Raw genomic sequence first — 25760 nt, forward strand, 5'->3', positions numbered from 1 at the left:
GACACCGGGTGTGGGGAGCCGTGGCACTGGAAACCTGTCACCTCTCCCCACTGCACCAGTAAGGTGTGAATTACATGTGTCCCAGCAACCTCTTCCAGGAGTGGAGCTGTGGGAGAACCTGGCAGCAGGAATAGAAAGGGGATTTCAAAACCATTTTGTTCACTCTTTGGTCTCATTGATGGGGAGATTCTGCAAGATGTGTTTCAGTATCGGACAGGAAGCTGGTAGCAGGGGTACAAGTCCTGGTTTCCTACTCTGGTGTTACAACAGCAGGGTCACACTGTCCTCTGAGCTCCCTGCCCAAATCATCTTCAAGCAGCCATTCTGTCTTAAACTGTTTGGGTATGGCAGCTGCAAGCAAGAGGGCTTCTTCCAAAAAATTCCCTCACCCTAGAGCTGATAACTGGTTATACTGTGCGTTTTCTCACCCTTACCACTCCACATCTGCAAGGCCAAGGTCATAGACAGCTGATGACAAGGCTCTTTGTGTCTGCCAAAGATGCATCACTGGATGAAGAAAGAGGCTGGAAGTGTGGTTAGGTCCTCCCTTGCAGCCCTAATCCTGCCTGGTAGCTTTGAAGGAACGAAGAGAGCAAACAGGGCAGAGTGGCTGCTTGTTGGGAACAGCAGAGGCTCGCTGATGGTTTGTGTAGAAAGTCCAAGTTGTGTCCAGAGCAAAACTCCATGGCTATGCAGTCAATAAATCAGCCGGGTGCAAATTGAGGTGTTCTTTTGTTTTTATTTGCCTAGCGAGTATTGTGTCCTATTCCTAGGTGTTTATTTAACATTTTTCTCCACTGCACAGTGTTAGAGATTTTTGTACCCTGTTTTCCATGCGGTGGTGGGCTTGTTTCCAGATGATCGAACTCAATAAACTTTGACTGTGAAATGACGCAATGCCCTGGATGGCCAGCGGGTGGCATTCCAGCTCCACAAAAATTCCTTGTGCCTGTGAGAGTGGCGTGAGTCCCTCGTTCCTAACTGCATCCTGCTCTCAGAGGGCTGCCTCCCATTGCCACCTCTTCCTATGGTCCTGCTTCCAAAGAGACTTGGTACTACACCACCAGGACATGGTGCAATAGGTCCTTGTTGCCTCTCACTAAATATTTCAGTGCTGCCGTGGGTGGCTACAGGCTCTTCAGAAGGGACAGGCAGGGAAGGAGAGGTGGAGGGGTAGCCCTGTATATTAGAAAGTCTCTTCACTCTGTAGAAGTTAAAGTTGGTAACAATAAGGTGGAGTGCCTGTGGGCCAGATTCAGGGGGAAGGCAAAGAAGGCTGACATCCTGGTGGGAGTCTGTTACAGACCACCCAATCAGGAGGATGAGGGGGATGAATTATTCTATGAGCAGTTGGCAAATGTTTCAAAATCGTCGTCCCTTGTTCTTGTGGGTGACTTTAACCTGCTGGACATCTGCTGGGAACTCCACACAGCAGAGAGAAGGCAGTCTAGGAGATTCCTAGAGTGTATAAAAGATAATTTCCTGCTCCAGCTGGTAAATGAGCCTACCAGGGATGGAGCCCCGCTTGACCTTCTTTTCACAAACAGAGGGGCTGGTGGGAGATGTAGTGGTTGGTGGACGTCTGGGACTCAGTGATCATGAAATAATAGAGTTTTTGATACTCAGGGATACAAGGAGGGTTGTCAATAAACCTCTACTTTGGGCTTCCAGAGGGCAGATTTTGGCCTATTCAGAAGACTAGTCCAGAGTATACCCTGGGATACAGCCCTTGAAAACAAAGGGGTCCAGGAGGGATGGACGTACTTCAGGAAGCAAGTTTTGAAAGCACAGGAGCAGGCTGTCCCTGTGTGCCGAAAGGCAAGCCGGTGGGGAAGACGACCGGTCTGGCTGAACAGGGAGATTTTGAAAGAAATTAGGGTTAAGAAGAGGGCCTACCAATTATGGAAAAAAGGGCTAACTACTCAGGAGGAATTTAGGAATATAGTTAGGTTGTGTAGAAAGAAAATTAGAGAGACAAAGGCACAACTTGAACTGAATGTCACCACCTCTGTGAAGGATAACAAAAAGTCCTTCTACAGATACATCAATGGCAAGAGGAGGGGCAAGGAAAACATCCATTCTTTACTGGACACAGGTGGGAATACAGTTGTCAAAGATGAAGAAAAGGCTGAGGTATTTAACACCTTCTTTGCCTCAGTTTTTAACAGCAAGACAGGTTATCCTGAGGACAGCTGGCTTCTGGAGCTTGTAGAAAGAAACAAGAATCTGAACAGCCCCCCTGTAATCCTGAAGGACACAGTCAGTGACCTACTGAGCTGCTTGGATCCCCACAAGTCTATGGGACCAGATGGGATCCACCCAAGGGTGATGAGGGAGCTGGCAGAAGAGCTCACCAAGCCTCTCTCTATCATCTACCAACAGTCCTGGCTCACTGGGGACATCCCAGATGATTGGAAGTTGGCAAATGTCACACCAATCCACAAAAAGGGCAGGAAGGAGGACCCAGGAAACTACAGGCCCGTCAGCCTGACCTCAGTGCCTGGCAGGGTTATGGAACAGATCATCCTGGGGGCAATCACACAGCACCTGCAGGATGGGCAAGGGATTAGCTAAAAAAATCCTTCCCACTTATCAGTTTGTATGCAGGTCAGGTACAATAGCTGAGGACTCCTTAGTGTCTGAATTCTCTTTTTCATAATATTCATGTGCACTCTAAGTAATTGTAAAGACAGGCTCATGGTTAACAGGGAACCTCATGTACCCCTTGCACCTCTGGACAAAATTTCTCTCTCTTAATGTGTAAACAGTTTTTAATAAAAACAGCTAGCAGTGACCTTGTTAGGAAAGATTTCCAAACTAGACACGATATGGTAAAAATATTACTCTTTTTACATTTGAAAGTAGTTTTTGGGAGTGAGCATAATAACAACAAAGCATGCACAGTACCAAACCAAAATTTTGCCTCTGTGTTGTATATTGCGTAATTATCTAATGCACAGGGAAGAGATAAAAGATGTTTGTAATGGAGGTGGTAGAGAATTCCAGCTTAATGGTACTTTGCAGTGACTCTGACTATGCCATCTTGGAGATAGCCAGGCTGAAGGAATTCTAATCTTGCCTACATGCAGTGCTTTCTGTAGGGCTGATATGGATTTACTCTGGTGTAACAAAGCAAGGCTTTGGTTATGCTAGCTAGCTAAGCAATTTACCACACAGAAATCTCATGAAAATCTGCAGAAAAAGGGTTCAAACCTTCCCCTCCCTTTTATAAGTTTGTAGCAGACAGATACTTTGCTGTTTGTATGCACATTGTGCACAGCTTTAGAGATAATTTTCATACAGTGGTTGTGGGAAGGCAAGGAGGGACTGGGACCATGCTGCAGTTCAGGGTGTGTTCCTGCCTGAAGCTCTGGGTGCTGTTGAGGTCCCTCAGGTCCTTATGGCTGCAGCACCCAGGGAACTGCCTGCCAGCCCTGCAGGCAAAAGATATTCCTTGCATCTCAAGCTCAAGATTTCTTTAGAGAAATGGTTGCTATGCAGTCTTGTTTATTAGTGGCATGTGACACTGTGTGCCTCCTGAGCTCATACACCTGGAAGGGGGAGCCTGGTGTCCTCCTGGACAAGATGGCTTGACAAACAGCTTCCAGCATTGGAAACACAGGATCCGGAGCAGAAGAAATCCTCATTCCCTTGTGGGAGGCAACCTGCAGCAGGGCTTAAAAGATCCCGGGGGGATTACAAGCTTAACAACGTGGAGCTAGTGTTTGTGAAGGAGGTTGGTGGATAGCCCTGTTTTGTGCACTGTTGCTTTCTCAGCAAGATGGTGCTCCAATGGGGGCTGCCAGGAGCCAGGCAGAGGGGTTGCTTTTTCTGTGCTCTATTGGAAGTTGCTTGGTGCACGCATGTCTCCCATAAAGCAATAAAATCTGAGAGGAAGAGTTGATAACTTTTCCTTTTATCTTTCTCTTTTCATAGAGTTTTTTCAAAAAGTTGTCTTATAGCTGCCAAGAGTAAAGCTTCTTTCGGGGTGACTCTAGCTGCGTAGCAGAGTTTGGGTGTCATTTAAAACAGACACAGTGCTGGAAGGTGTGGAAGAAGAGCAATGGTTGTGGTGACAGATGGAAGGAGTGGAGAGAAGGACAGGTGGGACCTGCAAAGCAGACAGGGTTGTTTGCTGACAGAAAAGCTCCTCTTCATAAGCAGAGAGATGGCCTGTCCTCTGCCATGCCCTCGGAGGCAGAGTTCTCAACCTGGCTCAGGTGCTGCCCTCAGGGTCCCAGGGCTGCCTCTGCTGCTGTGTGTGGGCAAAAAGGCAAATCCTCCCTCAGGTCCTGCTCTAGTTCTCCTTGCCAAAAAAGCAAAACCATGCACCTTTGATCCTTCGCACATTGTTATTTCTCAGGTAGAACTAAAGAAGGTCCAAATTGCATCAATTTTCTGAAATTCTGCTGAGCTTTAGGTCTGTGTTACATGGCTCTTGGGGGTGCCAGTCCGTATCTTCAGGATGATAGTCAAGTCTGCCCTTGCCAATGCTTAAAATCACAGATTCACAGAATTTCTGCAGTTGGAAAAGATCTCTAAGATCACAGTGTCTATCTGCTACCATTCCCCCAGAATACAATGTATTTATCAATATCTGTATATCTTTTATTTGGGGTGTTTAAATCACAGTGTTTTGCAAAGTTTAACCTTAGTACCTCCCTCCAAAGCAGGGGAGATACAAGTGGAATCATTTTAGTCCATGCAAAGAGTGGAGAAACCAACTTGAGTGAGCTCACAGGCTCTCAGATATGTAAATGCCCACTCCCAAAGTAACATCACTCTGATGAACAAACCTGTCTCCAGGTTAGCTTCTGTTTTCAAGAGGCTTTATTACTAGATGTATGAAACTCTGCAAATTGGATCTGTGAAAGACGTAGTGGGATGAGGAGGGAAGATCCACAATCTGATGCATCTTCAATGTCTTTTGGGGTGTGGAGATGCTGGGCTACGACAGCAGCAGAGAGAGGACAAACCAAACTCTCTGAAGGGTTGGGATACAGTGACTCTGCTCATTATCAGAGGTGTTTGCTGGTTACTTTCTCCCTCTGTTTCTCAATTTCTCTCTCCAGAGAGAAGGTCTTTTCTTCACTCTTTTTTCCTTCCCTTTCTTCCTAGTAATATCTGTACTCCCTCATCCCAAACAATTCAGCAAGCAAGCTGAGGCCCTGCTGCAGAGGCTGCTGCTGTAATGACAATGCTAATTGCTGGTATTTGCTGAATATCCATCACCCCAGGGCCTTTGGGAGCTTTGCAAAGCTTCCAAGCAACTTTTGCATTTTTCTGTCGGAGATACTGACCTGTAAGAAAGTGAAGCTAACCTGTTCAAAATGTGTGGCCTCGAGAGGTCACGTCCATATGCATCTAACTTATTTTTGGCCCTAAGATGTATATTTATTTATGTTTATGTTTAACCTGTATTTCCCCACAGGCCAGGCAATGAATCAGCAGCAGAGCTAGCCCTGCTTCCACAGGCATCCACTTTCCATGCTATTCTGCAGCTTTGTTCACTCTTGGACGTTGGAAGTGATGGCAGCTGGGAAACATAATGTTTCCTGCCAGGTGAGTGAGCAAAACCACGGCAAGGTTTTTGTCAGCCAGCTCCACTGTGGTGGTGTTCACATCTGGCAGCTCTTCCCTATAAGCAATGCAGTTTTGTTGCAGAGACAAGACTATTAGCTTTACCTCTTTGTGGCCTCCTGCTCATCCAAGGTAGGTGCTGCCAGGTATTGAAAAACAGACCATTTGGGGCTCTGAGCAGCAGGTCAGATGCAAGACAGCCCCTCTATTTGGCAGACATCAACCTGTGGACACTTGGGTGTTCTAGAGATTTAAATGGATGTGGAGTTAGGTGGTCTTAGGGCAGGAAAAATACAGAGGTGCTTAAGTACTGTAAAAAACAGGGAATAAATTTGGAGCAGTGGAACCTGCTGTATTTCAAGGTTCATACAGCACTAAGAACTTTAATAAAGTAGTCATAAGAGTAATAAAGTGGAATAAACAGTAATAAACAGTCTCGTCAGAGGACATGGTCCTGCTGCATGTGAGCCCTGCACCTCATGCTCCCAATGCTTGGATGAGGGGAAGGCTGTGGATGGAGTCTACCTGGACTTCAGCAAAGCCTTTGACACCATCTCCCACAGCATTCTCCTGACAAAGCTGTCAGCCCAGGGCTCAGACAGGAGCACTCTGTGCTGGGTTAGGAACTGCTGGAGGCCCCCAGAGAGTGGTGCTGAAAGGTGCTGATCCAATTGGCAGCCGCTCACCTGTGGTGTCCCCCAGGGATCAGTGTTGGGCCCAGCTGTTTAATATCTTCATTGATGATGATTTAGATGAGGGCATTGAGTCCACCAGAAGAAAATTTGCAGATGACACCAAGTTGAGGGGGGAGTGTGGATCAGCTGGAAGGCAGGAGGGCTCTGCAGAGGGGCCTGGACAGACTGGAGAGTTGGGCTGAGTCCAACGGGATGAGGTTCAACACGGCCAAGTGCCGGGTCCTGCACTTTGGCCACAACAACCCCATGGGGAGCTCCAGGCTGGGCACAGAGTGGCTGAGAGCAGCCAGGCAGAAAGGGACCTGGGAGTCTGGACCGAGAGGAAGCTGAACATGAGCCAACAGTGTGCCCAGGTGGCCAAGAAGGCCAATGGCATCCTGGCCTGTATCAGGAACAGCGTGGCCAACAGGCCCAGGGAAGGGATTCTGCCCCTGTACTCAGCGCTGGTGAGGCCACACCTCGAGTCCTGTGTCCAGTTCTGGGCCCCTCAGTTCAGGAAGGATATCGAGGTCCTGGAGCAGGTCCAAAGGAGGGCAACCAGGCTGGTGAAGGGACTCCAGCACAAGTCCTATGATGTGAGTCTGAGGGAGCTGGGGCTGTTCAGCCTGGAGAAGAGGAGGCTCAGGGGAGACCTCATCACTCTCTACAACTCCCTGAAAGGAGGGTGTAGCCAGGTGGGGGTTGGTCTCTTTTCCCAGGCAACTCTCAGCAAGACAAGAGGGCACAGTCTCAAGTTGTGCCGGGGGAGGTTTAGGTTGGACATTAGAAAGAATTTCTTTACAGAGAGGGTGATCAGACATTGGAATGGGCTGCCCCGGGAAGTGGTGGATTCTCCATCCCTGGAGATATTTAAAAAGAGACTGGATATGGCACTCAGTGCCATGGTCTGGTAACTGCAGCAGCAGTGGATCAAGGGTTGGACTTGATGATCTCAGAGGTCCCTTCCAACCCAGCTGATTATATGATTCTATGATTCTACGGTGCTGATTATGACTGCTTCTGTGCCCAGGCCTTGAGTGCTGGGCACCTAGAGCCTTTCCTAGTATCTTTTGTGGCAGAAACCTTACGTGCCATGAAAACCTGCTTTCATAGGAAAAGCAGGAGCTGGTCGTTGTGTGCTTTTTCTAGCCCTACCCCATGCAACATTACTGCTATCAGCTAATTTGTGTTCACACAGCATTAGCACCTGGAGGCCTCTCAGGGTGAGGATCTCTCTTCATGACGTGCTCTGCAAACCCCTGCACCAGTACAGGTTCTCAAATTTCAGGGTCTTCTTTGAAGTGCCTCAATAAATGCCTCTTTCAACGTTTTTGGTTGAGACTGGGTTATGCTGAAGAGAAAGGTGTGTCAGTGTGCTTGACTCCTTCTCAATGTGTCTGTCAGTCATAGGAGCCCACAGAACAACTGATCACCCACCTCTGGGGTACAACCACCCTTGGCCACAGATCCAGTGGAGACCTTTGCAGTGCTCAGTGGGAGCAAACTTACGTACAGTGCTCAAATAACCATGGTGTCCAGCACAACACCTCATTAGAGCTGCAATGAAGGATTGTTCAAGTGTTTTTTGAAAGAGCTAATGTGATTTGGCATTCAGATCAGTTTATTTCTAACTCTTGATTTGCTGCCCTGGGTAAGCTGCTGCTTGTGGTAACTCCTGTTTCATGGCTGAACAGCTCTGCTCTATTAAGAGGCAGGCATTGCAGGAGCTTTTATAAGGGCATTGAACTTGTCAGATCTTCCAAATGAAAGCTGAGGGCAGAACTTGTCAAAAAAACCATCACATAGGTGATGGTTTTCACGTTGCGTCTTTTTGTCTGTTCTCCTTGCCATACACAGTAAATGTTTGAGGAATCAAGTCTGCTGGCTCAGAAATTCCTCAAAACAGCAAGTTCAAAAGTAACAGATTCTGGCTGTGTGATCTCACTTGGATCACTGTGAAGAAAAACACATGAAGAATTCTTGCAAGCTGTGTGACTAACCTAAGCAGCTGTAGCACCAAGAACTTAGAAAGGTGGAGAGAGATGCCATTAATAGCCCGGTGATCAGCCCTGTAATTCTCCCAGAGACATAGGGAAACTCTCCAGTTGCACTTGGTGATGATAAAAGCTTCATGATGCAGATGCATTATGGCCCTGTAAACCAAAATCCATTGGCCAAAACAACCCTCAAACAGCAGTCAGCATTCCCATTTCATTTTATCCTCACAACAGGCCTCTGGCTGGTCAGACATTGGGTTCAACCTCCACAGCAGCTCCAATCCTGACAGGCTCTGTAGGGTTCTTGGCACTGGCTTGTTTCACATACCACTACCACATGTTTGCTGTGCTGGGAAGCCAGCAGAGAAACAGCTTGTTAGTTGGCAAAGAAAGTATTGAATAAAGCATTAAATAATCTCTGTTTTTATCTACTGGGTGCTAATGATTCAAAGCAGATTAAAACCCAGAGTTTTGATAAACCCAGCAGAAAGATGACAATGAGTACAGTTACTGTCTACTGAACCATCATGAGGCTGAGGAGCTGTTCACTTGCATCTGTGCTTCATTTTTGCCTTTTCAGAAAGCCATTTTCTAACAGTTTTATTCACTTGGCAGGGCAGGGAACCAGTGCCACTGTTCTTTGTGCAGAAAATGGCACCAGCTTATTTTCTGTGCTCCTATCAGCAGTCACAGAAGATGATTTCTTCACACTCAGTGCTTCCCCCAGGCTGTAGGCAAATTGCTCTGCCAGTATCCTTCTGGTCACAGTGATTTCAGTCCAAGAGAGAAAGGGGTGGCCCTACCTAGCTGAACATTTGTGGTTCAGTAGCATGTAGGTGTTCTGAATTAGGAACGAGAACTTGAATTAAGGCAATTAAGCTTTTGGAGACCATAAAGGTGCCCTAAGTAATGTCCTTTCTAATTTCACATTAGAACATAACTACCATTTTGGTAGGAGAGCCTGGCAGAGGACCAAAACCGAGGCATGGAGAGCCTGGCTGTGTGTTACAGGGTAAGTCAGTGGCAGACTGAGCCTTTTATCCTAGATACATAATACACTCATTTCTGGTTCTTACTGCTTTCTCTGGCACATTTTTAATACCTTAAGCAATGGAGCATGCTCAGCTTCTCTTAGGAGGTGATCTTCACCAGACAAAATTGCCACTGGCATATTTCTTGAAGATTCATCCTCTGCAGTGAGACCAAATAAAATATCCCTTAATCCCACTTCATGCCCTAGTGCCACTGCAGTGATTCCTCTGTTCCTTCTTTTCAAGAACACAGTCCAAACAGCTGTATTTGCAAGGATTTTAAAGCCAGTCTCTCATTGAAAGTAATGGAAATGAAGCTTTAAAATCCCTCTAAGCACCTTCATTCCTTGACCTTAAGATGTCTCTGTGAATTTATCTAGATTAACAAGAAGTGTGAAAGGCAGAAGTGGGTTCTGAAATCACATGCAGGGGGTGAAGTAGTGCAGGGTCTTGCTGGAATATGAAAAATTGCAATTGAAATTTGCTTGAAGATACAATTTTATCTAATTGTTAGGTTGATTGATAGGAGGGTACCTAAGTCCCTTGTTACTTGAATTTACAAAACATATTGGTAAGGACCTGCCTTTGCTTCTTCTATCAAGTGCAGGGGTGTTTTTCCTTCTATGATAATTTAATGGAACTGTGTCCATGGCTGATCCTTCCAGCTGCTTAGCTACCAAATGACAGTTACTGTTTGCAGAAGCTGAGAGGAAACTGTGAGTAGATTTTCAAAACCAGGCCAAGCTGGTATCCTCCTGTACTCACTGACAATTACAGGAATTTTACTGCTTGCTCACCATCCTGACTTCTCATCCTAAGGTACACGCTGCAAAATTCCATACTACCTCTCAGTTAGGCCAGACAAATAGGTTAAAACATTTAAGGAAGGAAAAGTCCCGTGTAGTGACTGAAGTCTTTGTGAGAAGGTGCGAAGAAACCTCTATAGAGTTTTGAAGTGGAAGCAACCAAACTGGTAAGGAGAGGCTGAATGTGTAGTGTGACATGTTTTGCTATAGCACAAACCTAAAGTGCTTATGCTATGCTAAGGATAAGCTACCCTTACCCTCATAATACATTGCACAGTATAACACTGCCCAAAATTCCACTCGTGTTGTCCTCAAAGCAGGGACCCCCTAGCCAGTGTGCAATAAGCTGATCCACACTCTGGACTGATTAACATGTCAACAGAATATCCAGTTCTGTGCAGAAAAGAGAGCAGGGCAGTATTCCACAAAGCAAGCTCTGTTTCCAGAAATGCAAGAGCTACTTTTATACCCCAAAACATGAGAAAGAACTTTATCTCCACCATTATACTATATACTATACTATTGTATATTGTGTCGTATAGTATAGCATGTACCATTATAGTATATTATGTACTATGCAACAGCAGTATTCCTCCAGTGTTTGGACTTCATGGCCATGATTTTGTCAGAATCTGAAAAATGTATAGCTTAAATGTATTGCTATGTTGTTTTAACCCCACCTGCACTGAGCGGTTTCACACGCAGGAACCCCTGCAGGCAGGGCTATGCCAGGGATGGGTGGCTGTCACATGCACTACCCCTGTTCTTTTTCCATGTAGGTTCCTAATGCTGCAGGGAAACCCACGGGAACAGCCACTGTCAGGAAGTTTTTCATGCAGGAAAAGTTTTTGTGGGGTTTCGGTGTCTTCTGAAGGAAAGGGAATAAACCCCTGTAACAGTGAAATAGTTCAAAGGAGAAGGCTTCGTAGGACAATTTGCATCCTACAGAAACAGCAGTGAAGTAAGCCCACTAGTTACTGGGACATCTAATGCAGAGTGTAAACCTTTTAGTTACAACCCCTATTGATTAATTGTGTTCTAGTATTATCTTTCTTCTGAAAAGAAGTCAAAAAAACAACAAAACCCCACCCAATAGTGAGTGGCAATTATAGAAAAAAAAGGGCTTTTCAACCCAGCACTTACTCAACTACTTACCCATCTACTTACTCAACTTTGTCAAACTCTAGCGACCATTGTGGGTTCTCTGCCCCGTGAAAGGAGAGGAAAGAAATGGTGTGGGCCTTGATGGGCTGCTTGTGGAAGATATGCAGATTTGTAGAATATTCAGCTGTCAAAGTTCTGGAATGCAAGTGCTGGAACTTCCCTCTTCTGGAACCACACAGAACACTATGAGGTCAAACCAACCACTGCAGAGCCCACCACTACAGGTTGCTACAGACGCGTTGTGTCTCTGCTGGAGAACGGGTGTCTGCTTTGTCCTCCCCACAGCTCACGAGCCATTGGAGTCACTTGTACTGTCCTTATTTTGGAGGTAGGTACCACGCTACAGTTCCTGTCTACTGTGGGAGCATTCTGGAATGCAGACCCCGATATTCAGGTCTGCGAGGCAGAAGGATTGATCCAAACTTGCAGTTTAGTGGAAGCAGCAGTTGGACCACTGAAGAAGAGGATGAGGTTGGAAAGGGGTTGAATAGGCAATGTTGGTCTCAGACAATCAAAAAAAAAAAAAAAAAAAATTTCATGGGGAAACGATCCTTGCAGGTTAGTCTTCATTCACTGACTCTGTCAAAGCAGGTGGCCGACCAGAGGTCTGCCCAGGTACTGAGATATCTTTCTGCTTTCCAGAAATACCAGCAGCACTGTGTGGGTTTTTACTGGCACTCTTCACATAGGCCAAGGCCTGAAATGAGAATCTCTTTCCTCCTATTACCTATCCAACATATCTCTCATGGCTTGCTACCTCAGTGCTGTTCAGCAGAATTAAACTGATGCTGGGATTGTCAAAAATAACATCCAACTCATTTTCTGAATGATTAAAACCACCTTGAATACTTCACCCCAGAGCCCAGTCACTGGTGCTCTAGTGATCCAGTGAAAATGACTCCAGCATGAAGTTAGGAATGGCAGGAGCTGGAGGGCTACCTGTGTCCCCAGGGACAGACCTCCCTCTCAGTCAGGCTGAGGAGATGGATCATAGAGGAACGGAATGATAAGAGTGGTTTGGGTTGGAAGGTACCTTTAAGGGTCATCCAGTCCAACTCCCCTGCAGTAAGCAGGGACATCCTCAAGGAGACCAGGTTGCTCAGAGCCTTCTGGAGCCTCACCTTGAATATTTCCAGGGATGAGGCCTCAACTACCTCCCTGGGCAACCTGTTCCATTTGTCCACTACTTTCATGATAAAAACTTGTTCCTGAGATGCAGTCTAAATGTCCTCTCCTCTAATGTAAAACCATTGCCCCTCATCCTGTCACTCCAGGCCTTTGTAAACAGTCCCTCTCCAGCCTTCCTGGAGGCCCCCTTCAGGTACTGGATCAGCTTGGGAGGTGTTGTCCCCCCAAGGGACTTGAAGGACAGCAGTGGAAGGGTAAGGGCTGAGGACGGAGGAGCAGGCGTCCTTTTCAGTGACAGTTCAGTGCTTAGCACAAAATGTCACTGAAGATCAGAGGCTTCCTTTCCTGAGGAGCAGATTCTCTGGGGAATACATTTGACAGCCACGGAGCAAATGCTTGAGTATTTTCACTGGTGCTGAAGTCACTGCTTAGGGGATGGTGCTGAGATTATTTAAGAGAATTCTTTAGGAATAAAGATTATAGTAAAGAATACAATGTAGGTTATAAACAAGGCTGCAAATAAAATGGAAGAGCTTGCTTTGCCTTGCTTACCTTACTAGCCCTCTCACAGTCCTCTCACCTGAGGGACCTGAGTCCCTCAGAAGCAAGGAAGTGAGAAGCAGGTGCAAATACTGCTCCTGAGTGTCAAGGAACTGCAAATTACAGCCCATAGCTGGGTGTTGCAGAAGGTTTTTCTTCCCCTGCTCTGGCCTGTAGGAACCAAACTGCCTGGGCACTGATGTCATGAGCTCCTCTACATCTTGGAGCACTCCCATGACTCTCTTGGTTCAAGCAGGACTTCCTGACACAGACTGAGAAACAGTACCTCAGAGCAGTGGAAGGCTAAGGGAAAGGAGGGTTACAAATCACTGTGTGTAATTGTGTGTTAAGGTGAGGAAAGGAGGACCTTGTTCTGACATTCTTGGGATACCTATGGAGCTGCATTAAAGACAATGGCACTCTGCCACCCTGTTCCTGAGCAGGGGCTGCGTATTGTGTGTGTCTCTCTCTTTATGCTCCATGATGTATTTTCATTGCAACTAGATTCACATTTCCTGGTCCCAGTCACCTCAGAAGAAAGTAACACCAGAAGCACTTGAAAGAGATGGAGCTTTTCCATGGAGAGAGGGAGAGAGGAAAGCCCTTGCAGCTCCCTAAATTGAGTGCTTACCTTGGAAATGCAGCCAGAGAAAGTAAGTGGTTGCTTACCACCGATCTGGGTCTTTCTCTTCACTTGCTTCGTATTTGCATAGTGTTGCAAATGTCTATGAAAGGATACAGGAAGGCTGCCATAGGTGCATTGGAGTGGCAGTTCAAATAGGATTTATTTCTGCTTTCCAAAGGAAAACACAGGCATTAAGTCTAATAACTCTGTCCTGCAAACTACGCTGGTGCTCTGGCCTCTCCATTTGAGAGTGGCCTCCCAAAAAAGGGAATGGATGAGTCCAAAAGAATGCTTTTCAAGCCAGAATGCAACATGGAAGAAAGAAAAAGGAAACTATTTCTAATTAAAATGCTGAAGTTCTTGTTCAGGTGGCAGGACAGATTATCCTGCTCACACCTCTCCCTGCTGAGGAGCTGTGCTGGAGCCCTTAGGCACTGCTTACATCTTATCCATATGAGAGAGCAGCTTTACTGACTTAAGTGTAGGTAAGGGGCTCAGATTGTACCATAGCCTGAGCTCCTATGAGTGCAGCTTCAGTGAATTAAGTCAGCACTCAGCCCAAGGGCACGGGACAAGTTTTCCTGCTCTCCTTCCTGCTATCTTATTATGATTTTCTTAGGTAATGCGAGCAGCTTGGGAAATGCACCTTCACTATCCAGACACAGAAAAACTAAAGAAAAGTTGTCCTAAGTTTTCCTCATTTCTTAGGAAAGCATGGCTGCTTTCTCTGATCACCATTCCATGTTAGTGTCAACTCTTATGCTTGTGACACTGCAGGGATGATCCCCAGCTTCACCAGGATTTCCAGCCCTTTTGAAGCCCATGGCCACACTGCCCAGGCCTCTCCACTTAGCAGGTCCTTTCTCATCTCTGCAGGGTGTGACCGATCTGCTGCCAACGGATCAGTTCCCATCTTTCCCAGCATAAGCACTGCAGGGAATGGGAGTGTTGGGGCTGACCTGAGGAAGGGGATCAAAAGGCCCTCACTCCCCAGTGTCCCCATCATCAAGCAGGGTGGCAGCTTCCCAGGCAAGGACTCAGGTGAGCCCCCTCCTCTCCAGTCCCTGCACCAGCTCAAATAATACCAAATAATATCACTGGTGCTGGGAGGCAGCTGCAACTGCAGGGCTGAGCTGTGGTGCAGCCTGGCAGGATGTGTTTTCTGTGCACATCTCTGTACCACCATGATGCTGGTACCAGCTGCTCATCGTCTTGGCCTGTGCTGCTGTCTGCCTCTCCAGCCAGGTTTTCTACTATTGCAGCAACGTTTGTCTCTGTCAGGAAACCAGTGACTTAGTACAAACCTGCCCCTTCACCCAGAGGTGCTTAATGGCTTCCCTCACCTCACTGCCTGCAATGCAAGCTGGGAGCAAGCAATCCCTCTTTGGTCAGGACACCCAAGTACGTTGGCAGTGTGTAGTAGGTGGCACACACAGGAGGCTGCCTGGTGCTCCCAGACTGCAAGAAATATACAGCAGAGTCCATAGTAATTCCCATCTCTCCTTTGTGGGTGTGATCGTGTTATGATCCTGAGTAGCATGAGTTAAGAGGGGCACTAGGAATGATACCTTCAATGTTCTTTCCTAGTGATGCTACTCTACTCTGGTTTTTAAAATTGACCCCAACTAGCCCGATGTGGTTCTCCATTCATATTGATGTGTATTGTTCATGATCAGTGCAGTGACATCACTACTGTGACATCACTATCAGCGACATCCAAATGAGTCCCCATCACATTGCTTTTGAATGTACAATTCCTCTATGCTTTGTAGAATATGCAGGCTGGCTGTGGAACTCACGTGGAGTTGGGAGCTCCAATTTTCAGGTTAAGAGCTAAGGTTTACTTGGCAAAGGTGGCTGGGTGCTGGGGAAGGCAGTGAGCCAGCAGCAAAGAAGTCTCTGAACCAGTAACTCTCTGCAGCCATATATAACCTTGTCTGGGAGATGGGGTTGCAGTCTGCTCAGTGGTGGGGTGCATTGCCCAGGGGTACACAGTGCTCATGGCTGACCCTCTCCTCACAGTGAACTCGCTGCCAAGCAATGCTCTGGACTTCCAGGAGTCTGGAGAGGAGGCAGAGCGTGGGTGTGGCTGGGAAGCCAGACCCTTCTCTCACCCCCAGCAGAAGCTGCTCGAGGCACTGAAGTTGCTCAGAAGCGACGACTGGTAAGAAAGCCCCCTCTGCACCCTTTCTCCCCCTCAGTGTAAGGCAAGTTAGAAACATTTTCTTCAGGTGCCTCTGACTTCAGACACATCCAGACAGCCCTTCTGGATTGATGTACACTTTTGACTGCCACACCATCCTGTGGCAATGACTTCCATGATTTAATGAAGTGCCTATGAGAAGAACCTCCATGTGTTTGCTTGAGCAGCCACACTGCTGATCTCAGAGGATGCTGCCCAGTTCTTGGGTGGGGAGAGAAACCAGCATTTGTTGCTAATTGCCTTTCAGGGAGCAGAAGATGAAGGGACTCCACAGCATCAGAGCTCTGGCTGTCTACCACTCGGAAGTCCTTCTTCACAGGCTTTGTGATGTTTCCTTGGCAACTACCAAAGAGGTAAGAGCGTGGTGCTTCATTATATACCTTGCACATGAGGCAGAGAGTAGGTGTGTGCGTGTTTCATTACATGGGTACCCAGTGTCTGCCTTCATTACTACTCATTTGCACTACTCCTTTTTCCAGTAGCTGTATTACCCATCCTAGAACACAACCTTTATTACCTCTCTCTACACAACTGCCAAAGATTACATTTTTCTTTGCTTTCAGAAGACAGTAAGACTTAACCCATTTCCACTGGAATCAGTCCTTTTAGCCCATATTTAATGATGCTGGAGGCCTGACTGCCGTTTCTCTCGCAGACTCTTGTCACAGTTTGTATTTGACAAACTGAAGCAGGAGGACATTCGGACTCTGAGAGGGATGGAGCACAGAGGAGTCTCTTCCCCTCCCATTCCCTTCCCATACTCTATAAAGCTCAGGCAGACCGCAGCCCCTCTTCTCTTTCTGCCGCTCCTTTCTTGGCTTCGGTGCTGTTCCCCTGCACTCCTTTACCCCCAGCTGCCTCCTGCTCTTCAGAATCCACATCCATCGGGTGCTGGGAAGAGCCGTGGAGCCCCCTCCTGACTCGGCCCTGCCCCGAGGGGCCCTCAGGCACCTCTCCCTGCCGGCATCGAGATCGGGTTGCATATATATTTGTATTCATTTGTATTTGTTGTTTTGTTCATTGCATCCCCCTGTTCTAGTAAATAATTTTCCAATTTTTTAATTTCTAACTTTTAAGTCTCTTGGCTGTATTCCCATTTCATTTTCCCTCTGGGGCCGGGTAAGAAGAGAGAATTATTCTCTCCTTTTGCTTTTGGTCTGCCCAAACTGCTAAGGAGGTACAAGTCCTCAAAGCTTTCTGCTCACACATGCTGGAGTCAGAGTCTCTTGCTCTGAGCTCAGGGTTAGAAGATGCCCTTTTAGCTTAGTTCATCGGATTTCTTACCACTTTCAAATTTCTGAGGAAACTTTTTCTTCTGTGTTGTACACTCTGGTTTGCAGAGACATCTTTCAGCTTTCATTTCAGTGCAGTGCCAGATGCTGCTTTCACAGGCATGACCAGCACTTGGGTTGTTCATTTTTATTAACAGTCACAGCTAAGCCTGGCAGAAAGAATTGCTGCTTTGCCCTTCAAAGCATCTTTCAAATGAAGCATGTGACTCTCAGGTGCTTCTTCATTCCCCCTTTGTGAGAGGCTTTTGGAATAAGGGATCAGTGCAGAGCAGCTCTAGATGCTGTACAACCCTAGAGATCACAGCTGTAATTGCATGGGATCTCCAGGATCCTTGAGTGCCTGGAGTCCCTCAGCCAAGTTCTTCTGAGTAGACAGAGCAGCAGATGGACTCAAGTCCCTGCTGCACAACAGTCTGCAGATTTCAGCTCATATTCTCCTTTTCTTGGCTGAGTGCTAAAACTGCAAGTACTGCATATTTTGGATAGGAGGAAAGTAGTACATTTCTTATCTCTTGCCTTGATAGTTTTAAATAAAACAGCCCTTGCTGTAATTTGTCTGTTTCTATCTTCTTGAAAAATGGGCCTAAAATTGAAGTAATGAAAATCATGGTCTAAGTAGCACAATTTGTACAAAAGGGAAAGAGTTTTTTTAGAAGAGCAGTAAATGGGCCTGAGGCCCGAGTAGAAGTTGGTGTCAGGTTGTGTTTCTGGGCTTGTGGACTTCTGCCCTTACTGTGCTCTTCTGTTCCACGAGGACACCGTGAGAAGTCATGTTCTTCCCTGGGACTTTTGCCTTTTCTTGCCAAGGTGATTCTTGAGCTTCTCCTGGTGACTTCCACAGGTGAACAGCCTGCGCTCGCAGGTGTCTGGCTTTGCAATTCGCACTCTTGGAGAGCTCTTCAGGACCCTGAAGAAGCAAATGGACCCAAGGGTGGATGGGATTGCTCGTGCCTTGCTGCAGAAGATGGGGGATTCCAACAAGTTCATTCAGGAAGCTGCCAACGAGTCCTTGGAAATGATGGTGGTGAACGTGACACCAGGACGAGCAATGAGTGCTCTCATAGCTAATGGAGTCCAGTATGTCAATCTTCTTTTAGTGACATCCTTCCCCTGAAAATGTGTAGGCAGGGGGAAGGGATGGGAGGTAGAAAGAGAAAGTTGGGAGGGAAGGGTCCTTTCTTCTGCATCTTCAGTGAACTCAGGGATTAGATTCTTCCATCAGCTTTTCTCCCTTCCTCTTGTATTCTGCTTCTGCCTTACTGCAGCCTGTTTGTTCTGACAGTCTGTCAACACTGCCTAGATGTGGTGAATCTAGATGGGGAACTGACAGTTCCTGCAAAGGGTGGAGATAGCAGCCTTGTGGCTTTGAAGGAAGAGTGAGTTGCAATTCTAGCAGTGGGTGCCCTTCGATGTTTCCCAATGCTAATAATCACAGAGACACTGGGAAAACCAGGCATCGTCATCAAGCCAGTAGCTTGAGAAATCAGGAGACTGATTGCTGGGCTGCAGAGCATGTGGAGGAGAACTCGGTGCAGCAGGAGCTGCTCAGCAGGCACAGCTCCTGCTGAGAGGTCTGTCTGACCGCTGTGTCCTCAGAGCTCTCTTTTCTATTCAAGTGAATGCAGGCTTTTGCTTTGAGATGGGGACCCACTTCAGAGGTGCTTTGCCAATGCTATGCCCAGTGCTATGCTTCTGTCCTTCCTCTTCCCTCTGCCCCAGTCTTTGTTCTCTTGTTTCCAGGCACCGCAACGTCCTGGTGCGGAAGTGTGCAGCCAGACACCTCCTGACCTTGGTGGAGCGCATGGGAGCCGAGAAGCTCCTGTCAGGCACCTGCCAGAGCACTGAGGGGCTGCTGGGCACCCTGGTAAGGCTTGCTCAGGACTGCCATCAGGACACAAGGTGAGGAGCTTTGTTCCACCTCCTAACATTGGAAAACTGTGCTTATAAATGACAGAATGTCTGTGCTTATAAATGACAGAAGCACAAAAGAAGTGGAAGGGAAAGTGAGTGTGACAGAAGTTATTTCACGGTGTGGGTAAAGTTGTCTGGGGAAATGTCTGCTAGGTTGTTATGGCAAGAGGGACCCTAAAGAAATGCCTGTGACTTGGAGGATTCTTAATTCAGGTCAGCTGAGGTCAGATTAGTCAGCAGTTCTGTTTGGTCCTATGTGTGCAATAAGTGTTAACCTTGTAAGTGTTAAAGGTGTTCAATTTAACTATTTTTACCATTAAGTGTTGACCATTGCTCGTCTCTGAATTGGTGCAAAAACTTTTACTTGAGACTCTCCTAAAAAAATTCCATCTGTCCTCAACCAGCGTATTCAGTCTTTCTAAATCCCTTTCTGCAGATTCAGTTGTGTACGACAGTCAAAACTTTTTCTTCCTCATCTCTGTATAATGCTGTCTGTGGTGGAATGGCCTCCAGCTTTCCTCTTGAAGATGGCTGTAATTTCACATAAACAAAATCAGACCTAAACTCCCTTACTGCGATTATTAATTTCAATTCCTATCCAGAGATGTGAAGAACACCTGAGCAGCTGGCTGCCTGTCTGCATACATGTAGGATAGAATAATAAATAGTGAGTGTGAGATGATCTGTCCTAGCTTCTCCACCTGGAGAAAGGAAAGGTGAATTATTGTGCAATGGCAGCAAGACAGTGCAAATAGGCCAGGGGAGCCAAGCAGAAGATGTGATTTGCTGGTCCCTTGGGATCCTGCAGTCCCAGTGAAGCCCACCCATCATTGCAGTGACATTGTGTTTTCCTGTTGCCCTCTGTTCTCCTCTTGCCTCTCGTGTTCAGCTGGCAGCATTGTGCAGTGGCAGTATGCGGAGCCAAATCTCTCTCTTTGCTGAATGGGTAATACCTTCTCATGAAGATATTACACATGACAAGTTTAAAATATCATTAACACTTTTCATCTCTTTATTCAGAAGTGGATGAAAGACAGCAGTATTCTGTAGGAAAAGCAGTCATTTGTTTATCTTTTTCCTGTGTTAGGTGTTATGGATGGAAGATGCTGAATATATTGATGGGTCATCAGAAGTTTGATTGGTATTTGAAAGAGTCTGACCCCTCACGTGACTTGGAAAAAATTATGGCAACACTGAAGAAGAAAGTAAGTGTTTGGCAGGAGAAATATCTCCTTTATGGAAGTACAGAAATTGCAAATTTGAATTTAAAGCTACACAGTCTTTATCTCATTCTTATTCCACTGGTTCATTTTACTCCTGGGAATGAACCGCTGATCCTTCGCCTGTTTCTTTGCATCCAGGGGAGGAACTAGTATGGTTAGAAATAAAGTCTCTGTGTGTTTTGAATTTCAGCCACCAATAAGTGGTAAGGTAAGTATGAGGAGCTGGTTTTCTCCCTAGACATCAGTGAAACTCTGGCCTGTACCCCTCACTAAGTTATGAAGAGTTTTGCTAGGTCTTTCTTGGTAACTGTGACCCTGGTTATGACTTGTGTTTTAAACAAGTAATTGCCTATTTTATCTTCCGTAGCTTCATGGTTTTTCTATCTATGTGTAGGGGTTAGAAGACCTTAAATGTAAACCTCCATCTGCCAAGGACCCCAGGAAGTCAAAGAAGAGCAACCTGAAGATGTCCCAGGACAACTTGCCTTCTGCTGGAGGGTACTGACCCCTTTTGTTCTTTTTGCTGAAGACACCTTCTTTGGAGGGTTTTCCCCCAAAAATGAAAGAGGAAGAGAGAACCACTGACTGCAGCTCAGGAGATCCAGTCCAGTGGCAAGGATAATGTTGTGGAGGCTGTGAAAGGGTCATGTCTCTTGTGTTTGATTTGGGAAAAGTAATTTCAACCAGGATGTTCTTATCTGAATACCTGGAATGATATCCGAAGATAAATGAGATGAATCTTATCCTCAGTGTCTTGGTTTTCCTGCCACAGCACAAGCAATAACCTTATTTGCAGACTGTCTCCTGTAACGCTAGGCATGAGATGAAAGCTGCTTTCAGATCAGGATCTAGCTGAAGTCTCATGATTATCAGGTCTCCTCAAGATGTTTTCCCCAGTGTAAACTGAAAATACAATCACCAAAAGTTTTTATTATTTTTAAATTTATTTTCCAGTTTGAGGTCTGGCCCCAAATTACCCGTTCAGCGAGTCCATCACCTATCAGTTCACACCCTGGGAGAGCCTGATCACCTCCTGAAGCTTTCCAGACTCCTGGCAACCCAGGATTTTCATGCACGAATGGAGGGGCTGGTGCTCCTCCAAGATGACTGCAAAAACAACCCTCAGTTCATTTTGAAGAATGTTGTTGAGGTATGTAGGGCATCTCTACTGCTCCTTTTCCATTCACTTCCCTTCCCAACCAGTCAAGTTAACCCTGTGTCTTGGTACTGAGTACCAGTACTTTGGGACAGACTGGGTCCTTCTTACCAAAAGTATTTAATTCAACTTTGAGGCAGGTAATACCTGTCCAGGTGTATTTTTCCAACAGGTGCCTTTTGGTGCTGTTCATGAGATGATGGCAGTGAAATTTACTGTTGCTGTAGCTTCTGCTGCTTCCTCGTACCCGTTACGAAAAACAAAAGGAAATCCAGCCACTGAAAACTTGGCAATTGTTCTCTGGCAGAAAAATAGGCTGGGATGGGGAAGAGAATATCAGGCGTGGTTGATTTATTAAACAAATATTTTTTAGAGGATGCTCCTGTAAACTTCAACGTGTCTTACACAGACACAACTCTTCCTATTCGCTTCTGTCCTCATCCCTTTCCTCCTTGGGAAAGACTTTCATATCCTTCCTGAGTTTATTGTCTTGTTCTGTTTGTTTACTTCTGTTGGAAAGGAAGGCAGTTGGCTAGATCTTTTCTTCCTTTTCCTCTCAGCAGCTGCTGTTTTCCCCCTTTTCCAGGAACTGGGGCCTGATATCGTGTCTGTCAAGGGGCTGCACAGCATATTAAGTTTCAGCAGTCTGCTTGATAAGACAGACAAATGTTATGGATCTTGAAGAGTTCATCAGAGCCCTGCACTCTTCCAGATATAGGTTCTGAGATGAAGAAAATAAAAGTTGGATCTCCTCTAGCCACAGTGTTTGCAAAATGAAAAGTAGTCTCAGTACTTCAAGGAACTTGATAGACAAGTGGGCATCCCGAATACCTGTTTTCATACCTCTATACTGAAGATACTATTTTGCATTATTAAAATGGAATTAATTTATTAATTGATAGGTCAAAAGAAACACCGTGTGAACTCTCCTGTCCCCACTCGTGCCTCTTCATAAAGTATGAAAAGGTTTTCAATGATGATGAGGTTGTGCAAGTGCTACAGTGAGTAGCCTGCAGGAAAACAGGGACCTTCTGCTAGCGAGTGGGTACCTAACAGAAAGGATTACAGATTGCTGCCTATTTGATTCTACATCTCTTGTTGAAAGAAAGACATTTTAATCCAGCTTTCATGTTCTTGTTTTCTTAACAGATTATTGATGCTTTTGTCCCAACACTGACTGATTGCCACAAGAACGTGAGCCAGAAGGCGCTGCAGGTGCTGACCCTCATGACACCCATCCTCAGGGGTGCCTCATCTCCTGTGATGGTCTCTCTGGTGACAGCTGCCACTGACAACCTGAACTCAAAGCACTCAGGCATTTACACTGCAGCTGTGAAGGCACTGGAAGCATTTATTAGTCACCTAGGTAAGGCTGATGTCTGGCAGTGACTCTCTTCAGCTGTGGCTCTTCCATTCTTTTTCTCTTGCTCTCTCTCCTGCTCTCTCTTTTTCTCTATCTCTCTCTCTCTCTGTCTTTCTCTCTCTCTTTCTGTCTTTCTCTTTCTGTCTTTCTCTTTCTCTCTCTCTCTTTCTCTCTCTTACTCTCTCTTACTCTCTCTTACTCTCTTTTCTCTCTTTTCTCTCTTTTCTCTTTTTCTCTCTTTCCTCTCTTTCCTCTCTTTCCTCTCTTTCCTCTCTTTCCTCTCTTTCCTCTCTTTCCTCTCTTTCCTCTCTTTTCTCTCTTTTCTCTCTTTCCTCTTTCCACTCTTTCTTCTCTGTCCTCTCTTTTCTCCCTTTCTGTCCCTCCCTCCCATCCCTCGCCTTCCACTTTCCTTCTGTTTTTTCCCTCATAACCCCAGAAGAATGAGGAGAAATAAATGTTTTGTCTTTCAGACACCACACTGCTGCTGCAACTCTTTGCCAACCGAGTCTGTTACCTCAGTGGCCAAGCTCTGTTGGATGTCACAGGATATCTCTCAGGTAACTCCTGCCTCAGCTCATCTCTGCTTCTAACAGACACTGCAGTAGCTCATCCAACACCAGACGGTCCTGAGCGTGTCCCTTCTGCAAATCACACATCCCAGGTGTATTTGGCAGGGCTTTGCCTGGTTTTATCAGCAGAGGATTCTTGTTCCCCTCTTGGAAACTTCTGAGGCTGAATCCTGCAGAACCTGGGGGGTCATAGCATAGGTGGAACTTCAACACATATGCTACAGACAAGGGTTTTGTGCAAGGCAGGGCTTGGGGGAGAAGGGCAGAAGCAGGCAGTCAGCCTAACCCCCTGGGGCTCCCTGCCCATATGGCAGGAATGACGTTGGATTCAGGGCATTTCAGAGAATTCATTCAGAGAATGTAATGCTAGGGCTATTTTAATTTCTTTTTCAAAGAAAGCACTTGAAGAGGGATTGGGATTACATTAGAGAGAGTAGGTGTTCTCTGGGGAATGTAGTGGGAACAGACAACTCTTGTGCTTCTGAAGCTCCCTGGTGACCACTGTGCTCAGTAGCATTTAAACTCCACTTGACTCTCATTTTAAAATAGGTACTGTAATCCCTCTCTTGTTTACCACAATCGATTTTAGGTACTTTTAAATTGCTGGTGACTGGTGCTAGATTAACAGCATAGAGAAACCAAGGTCCCTTCTCTACAGACTACAGAAGGTTACTGCAAAACATTGCCACTGAGCAGAAAATACGAACTCTGTCTCCAGATCATTTTCAATTTTGATATCTCGGCAAGATCTGCTATGCAGGGGAGCCTGTAGTAAAAATTTTGTTTGCATTTACATAGAATCCAGTTCAGAAACTGAGCTGAGAGCAAACTTCCAGGAGAAGGAGAGGGTGCTTGGGTTCTGGTTACGTTTCAGCCCCCTGTGTAAGATTTTTTGTCTCCGATTCCCTATTTCAGGGAAGATTGTGACGGCAATAACTCTGATGCCCTGGCAGTGGGGTCTGGGTAATTAGCTAAGAGATTCTGAAGCTGGATACAGCTGTTCATTAGAAGCCACCAAATATGACAGGAAAAAAAGCTCAGATTAGGTGCCTCAGCCTGAGACATCAGTGAGTCACTGATATTTCTAAGAAAACTGTCAAGCAGGTCACATCTTTTGTGGGCTTGAGTTTTGAAGTGTGGTATAATACTGCTGTTTGCTGTGTGCCACTGAGCAAAGGGAACTGCCGTATTGGACTTGTGACATTTTTCATCAAAGGTCAGGAAGAAGTAATCATTCTTTTTGTTAGAAATGGTACAATTACTCTTCTAAGCTGCAGTGCAAAACCTTCATCACCTAGTGTAGACAACTTCTTAGCAGAAATAACAATGATTTCGCATTTTTGACATTGGTAATGTGGAAGCAGATTGTAAAAGGATTTACAAATGAGTACGATTCACTTTGGTAGATCAGTATCAGATACAAAGCCTCTGATTTGGAGAAATGAAGGTCCTCAGAGGTGGGTTGTTGTGTTCAGTGGATGGTCAGCCAGTGTTGCCCAGTTCCGGATCCTCAGGCTCTTTGTGCTTGCTGGTATTAGCCAGAAAATCCTCCCAAGAACCAAAACTCAAGGTAGGTACTTGTTTCCATGAAGGTTGTTAACAAAACTTCTCTGTGTTGCCCGGCAGTGCTTGTGGGACGTGTTTATCCCCGGAAACCCCAAACTGTCCAGCGCTACGTCCTGCCTGCCCTCTGGTATTTCCTGGGAAACAGAGCCCTGCCTGTCCGCAGTGGCAATGTTCGCGCTGTGGTGGCCAAGCTTGTGAAGAGCCTCTACCAGGTGATGGGCTCCTCACTGAAGGAAGCTGCTGCCAAGCAGCCTCAGTATGTGGTGAAGAACCTCCAGGACATCTTGGACCATTTTGGACTCGAATAACAAGTGAAGGAGTTGCGTGCTCAGGGAAGCTGGAGGAGATGTGCTGCTTGGGAAGAGTGGAGTCAAGGCTGGATGTGGCTGTAGCATTGGTTTTGTTCTTCATGTTTGAAGAACAGGTTTTAGTTGACGGAGTTTATAGTTAGAGATAGGCACAGTATGTTTTTCTTGTAGGCCTTTAAAAGTAATAGGAAGTTTTTTTCACATGTTTTATATGTTGAGCTCATTTTCCCCAAGAAGTTTGAATAAACTTAAAAAACCAAAACAACCCATTTGTAAATGAAGTTTGTAACTGTGAAAAGGAATACAGAGTATTTACGTACATACTTGGAAAGTGAGAGATGTACAGATCCATAGGTTGACTTAGAAAGTAAGGGATGGGCCTTGGAAGCACTGGGACTGCAGAATTAGATTGACTCAGGAAGCAGAGAGGGAGAGATCTCAACCCACTTGCCTGGAGGATATGGGCGGGGGTTATCAGAGGATGTGCAGCTGACTGTATGTGCCAGTGTATGCCATAGGTGCCAAGCTGCCAGTTGGCCTGTTCACAAGTCTCTCTTGGCTGCTGGTGCAATGGGAAAGTGTGGTCTGGATGCTGAAGGCTCTTGTAAATACTGTCAGTGCTGC

General features: G+C 46.1%; 1 protein-coding gene across 1 annotated transcript; it reads left to right on the top strand.

Moving 5' to 3' along the window:
- Positions 1-13469: 13469 nt before the first annotated feature.
- On the top strand, positions 13470-25401 carry TOGARAM2 (TOG array regulator of axonemal microtubules 2). The gene is made up of 11 exons (XM_071739843.1): positions 13470-13573; positions 15568-15709; positions 15996-16101; positions 17882-18117; positions 18781-18939; positions 20039-20156; positions 20569-20672; positions 21129-21324; positions 22480-22696; positions 23164-23250; positions 24889-25401. Exons 1-11 carry the CDS (start codon positions 13486-13488, stop codon positions 25134-25136), a joined length of 1701 nt encoding a protein of 566 aa, XP_071595944.1. The 5' UTR covers positions 13470-13485; the 3' UTR covers positions 25137-25401.
- The last annotated feature ends 359 nt before the right edge of the window (positions 25402-25760 follow it).

The sequence above is a fragment of the Heliangelus exortis genome, chromosome 3 (assembly GCF_036169615.1).
Source record: "Heliangelus exortis chromosome 3, bHelExo1.hap1, whole genome shotgun sequence".
In the NCBI taxonomy this organism is placed as follows: Eukaryota; Metazoa; Chordata; class Aves; order Apodiformes; family Trochilidae; genus Heliangelus; species Heliangelus exortis.